This window comes from Arachis duranensis, chromosome 1 (genome assembly GCF_000817695.3).
Source record: "Arachis duranensis cultivar V14167 chromosome 1, aradu.V14167.gnm2.J7QH, whole genome shotgun sequence".
In the NCBI taxonomy this organism is placed as follows: Eukaryota; Viridiplantae; Streptophyta; class Magnoliopsida; order Fabales; family Fabaceae; genus Arachis; species Arachis duranensis.
In genome coordinates, this window is record NC_029772.3 from 80,688,272 (window position 1) to 80,693,316 (window position 5,045).

At 35.7% G+C, this 5,045-nt stretch overlaps 1 protein-coding gene across 1 annotated transcript in view; it reads right to left on the reverse strand.

Moving 5' to 3' along the window:
- Nucleotides 1-545: 545 nt before the first annotated feature.
- The window catches only part of LOC107493941 (protein EXECUTER 2, chloroplastic), a 5,554-nt gene continuing 1,054 nt past the window's right edge, over nt 546-5,045 (reverse strand). The window contains exons 4-11 of the mRNA XM_016114978.3: nt 3,965-4,071; nt 3,813-3,894; nt 2,963-3,646; nt 2,362-2,488; nt 2,103-2,272; nt 1,932-2,006; nt 1,715-1,807; nt 546-1,569 (exon numbers count right to left, since the gene is read on the reverse strand). Coding sequence (XP_015970464.1) covers nt 1,468-1,569; nt 1,715-1,807; nt 1,932-2,006; nt 2,103-2,272; nt 2,362-2,488; nt 2,963-3,646; nt 3,813-3,894; nt 3,965-4,071 — 1,440 coding nt within the window. The 3' untranslated portion in view covers nt 546-1,467. The remainder of the gene's footprint in view (nt 1,570-1,714; nt 1,808-1,931; nt 2,007-2,102; nt 2,273-2,361; nt 2,489-2,962; nt 3,647-3,812; nt 3,895-3,964; nt 4,072-5,045) is intronic.

Consider the following 5,045-nt stretch of genomic DNA (forward strand, 5'->3'; position numbering starts at 1 on the left):
TACAACTTCCTTCTCTGCCTCCGCCTTGTAATGTTATTTGAGGTTTTTCGTTTGAGATGGCTGTTTACTGATTTTGTTATTTGCATGTTGGTATTTACCTCTATATTTTATAAATGCAATCAAGCTGCGTTAATTATGAATTCCAAATTGCTTGCAAGTGAAATCAAGTAGCATATTAATACTATGGTTGCGCGTCAATGAATCAGCCAATTAAAAGTGAAGTTGAGACCCGAATGATTGCGACACCAGTGCTGTTCATTAAAATATGGTTTAAACCCCATAATAATACAATAATATCTTTCCTTTTCAATATTCCCTCAGTTTGAAGTTCTTGGATTCGTGACTTGTGAGCCATTTAAATATGAAGAAAACATAGATCAACTTCGTTATCTATTTCATCTAATTCTCAAAAACAAAAATGATAGGTAAACATTTTCCTTCATAAGAATATATAACTTTACCTTTACTTAATTTATTCCATAAAGAAAAGTACCAAAAAAAAAAAATCAGTGAAAGTTAATCATTTTCCTCCGTAGAAAATAAAGTGTGGCTAATCAGGGTTTATTGATGTAACATGACAATAATGGGGAAATGAGTGAGACTGTCCCAGGTACCATAAAATGCCTCTCTCGCTACAATAATGTGTTAAGTCCACAAATATTCTGACAGCTAATATAAGACAAAAAAAGATTTACAAAAACATATTTTAAGAAAATCTAAAGTGGGTCCAATTTAAATGCCAACAAGTTTTTCTAATGAAGAGAAAAAAAAAAAGGTCACTAGTCACTACTCACTAGATTTTCCTTCATGAAAGGGCTAACATAAGTTCCTTCGTACCTTAACCAAACTCCTATTGGTAAGGTTCCTCCTACGCGTTTTAATGATATCCATTTATTTAAATACAGCATTATGGCAACGCAACCATGGGAAGCAACAAGCTAAACGAATAAGCTACTCTTACTTCTCACAAGACATCTTTTTATGTCTTCCTCCCACCACAACCAAAAGCAGAGATAGGTTTATACAGGAATATCTACCTACAATAGCCAATGAAAAGCATCTTTTCACTAAAACTTATCTGAGGCACTTCATGAGACTAACATACTATTAAGTATATTCTTTCCTCTTGAAGAAAGCATGAGAAGAATATATGACTTTTACTATTTCTTTACTTTCTCCTTTGCAGAGGAAAGAATGTAAAACAATCTTGTCAATTAGCAAAGTGGTTATACACAACGTGACAGGAAATGAAAATGGAAGAAGAACAAAAAGAATTATGAACTAGTGAAAGGATTCAGAAGTAAGGAGGGGAGAAATAAAAAGAATAAATTACAAGCACCTGCATGCTGCGAAAACCATCTTATCTCAAAATGTCATAAATAGTATTCTCTTTACCGATGTCAGAATCCGTGATGCCTGCTCACCGTCATAAAAGAAAGGAACCAGACTGGATCCGGGAACAATGGCTCACTCTGGTAATTTCAACCGGTTGAACAGCACAATAAAACTCTGTTCAGGCACAACATAAAGAAATGCGATATCTGCACCTTTTGTATGAGGTCCAAAGCCCTAAATATGACGAGGAGAATGAAAAGTTATCAAAACAAATTGCCAAATAACAACAGATCCATTAGTAGTTACAATTAACCATGCTTGTACATGGGAGAGGAAACAAAAAAGCCACAACAAACACTTCAAACCATCCATCTCATACCTTGCCATTAAGCATGAGCAATTCTCCATCAACCCATTTTGGATTTCGGAAACCAAAATCTGCAATTCTCCCTTGGCCTTTGTAACTTGCATCCTGTAAGTAGAAAAGTGAAATGCGTATTGTAAATTTTGCACAACAGTCCAAAGCAGCCATGCAGACACATGCATGCACGCATGAACACATGCTGAAAGGAACATAAGTTATAGATTGCAATTACCACTCCTATTTCATTGGGATACAGCCCACGGTTGGTGTTGCGATTGCCTCTCCCAATTTTTGCACGGAATGTCACCTGAATACCAAAAATTTAACTTTGCTTTGCTTTTATGTATAAACAAAATAAGTGCTATAATGACTCGAGGGACGAAGAGATTCAAAATGCATAAACCTGGCCAGCAGGAACATTAAGATCGCCAGTCAATTTCACTGCTTCTACATATTCAAAGAACTCCACATCTGAAGGGTTGTGTTCATTGTCCACATCATTCCAGTGTCCGAATTTCCGCTTCAGTTGAACTACTTCAGTGCCATAAGGTCCAAAGGCACCGACATAGAGACCTACGTTTCAACAAGTCGATTTCACTCTGCAAATGGTTCTTTGCACAAATCCTATGGAACACAATTAGCATAGGAATAAGCAACCTCACCATCAAAAGGATCTAAATCCCCTCTTGATGTGGTAATCCGACTGAATGATGTATACTCAGATAATCTTCTTTTTTTCTGTGCTTGATTGATAGCAAGGTTGACAATTTCACGTATGCTTTTTGAAACCTGAATCAAGTGAAGGCATTGGTCAGTTCATTATCCAAACAGGCATGAGATGGAAGCAAAAAACTTTGTAAGGGAACAAGGGAATCAACCGTTGTTTTTTTTTTTTTTCTTAATTTTAGGTAAATAAAAAACTAATAATAATAATAATAATAATAATAATAATAATAATAATCAATAATGACAACAACAACAATTAGTAGAATTAATTAAACTCCCATAACATTTAGGAAACCTAGAGAACATCATCTAGTTTTGTGTTATAAAAAGACTTACCCTAACTTTTCATGGAATATAAGGATGAAAATTTAATATTGCAGTCTGCAATTCCTAGAACTAGAAAAGATGTTCACTTAGGTTTCATAAACTTGAGGAGAGATCAGCATAATTCATTAAAACACTTTAGTCAACTTGATTTTTATCACAAATTCAAAATCATATTTGGTGACTACATAAAGTCACTGATCTCTATTTCACCTTGGAAGAGACCTTGTCGGAAGCCCAAAATGCCTTGGCAACATCAGAAGGCATAAGCTCCGGGACTCCTTGTGCTGCCAGAGCTGCCATGTTTGAATTCGGCGATTTCTGTTCCCTAGCCTGATAATCAAGATTGCCCCTAGGAACATGCAAGAGAAAAGAATCTCTTTCCATATCTTCTATTTCTGCTGGTAGGCGAATATATTCATCCTTAGCAGGAGTGTCGTCATTATTGTGTACAACACCACCAATAAAAAGCTTCATATCCAAATCCTTTTCTTCTGAACCATCACTATCTGCTTTGAAAGAGATCTCATCAGGTTTATCAAGATCATTACTTTCCTCTCCAGGATTCTCACTGGAGCTGGTTTTATTACTACTTTCCTGCATAAATTGCTTAATAGAATCATGACCCTCCACTCCTTCCTCCTCAACATTAACGTTCATAACTTTCACCTTCAATCCCGGAATTTTTTCTTTAAGGAAATTTATTACACTTTTAATGCCTTCTTCTGTTGTTCCCTCAATATTCCTGTTTTTCTCATCATTTATCTCAACCTTCTCTTTGTCTTCCTGCATCTCAACTGAAGATGTATTCTCTACCTCAGGTTTGGATGGGCTTTTAGCAACTGTAGATGGAGGGCTACTCATTGAATTCCCTTTAGCTTGTCGCAAGTACACTACCTATTAGGTGTTAACAGATATGTTAAGAACATTAATTATACAGTAGTAAAGAATTGATAACTGTACAAATGTAAGATGTCGAGGACAAAAGACTCAGTATAGGCATGCCATATATATATAGCTTGAAACACAGAAGTATAGTCTAGTTGGAAAATTTGAACAATACCTGCATATGGTATGTGCTATCAGCATCTTTTACCACATAAATTTCAAATATTGGGGTCCCAGGAGATCCTGTGATCAACTGCCTGTAAAAAACCGAAATGAGCAGAGCACCCAGATAAACCAGAGATAAAACCAAAACTAGAATTAACATACCTTGGACTGTAACTCCTGCCGACAAATCTGCCCATACCAGGACTTACATGTATTATTCTACCAAAGGGGTCATCTGAATCTTTCGTGTAGCCTACCCACCAGCCGATCTGCACATAGTGGTTAAAATGTTAATAAATATGGATGGAATGTCCTTCACAAAAACATATCTTCTGTCACTAGTGACATATATGATGCTCTCACCACTTGTTTTAATGTTTTGAAGATAACTTTCAAAACTGGGGATAATTGTATTTAAGAAATCGTATTATCATAGAGCTTAAGTAGATATCACATAAAAGAGATAAGGAACTATGATACTAAAGCTGAATATATAATTAGGAAACAAAATATGATGATCATATCCAAACTAACAAGTCCGTAGAAACTCAAAAGTAAGCTTGTGTAATAAGATTAAATGACTAATAACAGTAACATATTCTAACATGTATCCTTTGTAGACTACTGTATGACTTCAATAAGACACTTCAGTTTAAAGCATGCTCCCTTCCAGCAGAGGGTAGGACAAAGAGTTCAATTCCAAGTGGCAGCTCTCCCCTCTAATCCATGTTGCTTTCAAGAGCAACTCTCCTCGGCACTAAATGGTTATCCAAACCCAGTTCATCCACCCCTTGATTGTGGAATGACAACCTTTCCCAACCTGATGGGATTCATGAAAGCACATAATGAGAAGTATGATATTAATTGGGAAATTTTGTTGTTTGAACTGAGAGTGTGTTCCAGTCACACAATTCACTCTAATGCCAAATTATTTTCACAAACAAATTTGTTACTCACTCACTCCATCCCCAATCCACACCATTGCTTCTAACTTGTAGGAAGAATAGTGCACGGTTTTATGAACTGTGCAGTTGTACCACTATTCATTGTGATTAAGCTAATGCTTGTATAACAGCTTGTGACATAAAATTATGCTGGGAGAAAAAAGTAACCGTTTTCTATTATTAAGTTTGTGTAACCCGTTTTTTATTGGCATATCAAAATAGCAAAATGAGTGCACGATCAACTTTCTGCCTTTCTAATAAAACTCTTAGGTTTGTGCAACTCATTTGAATAAACATAC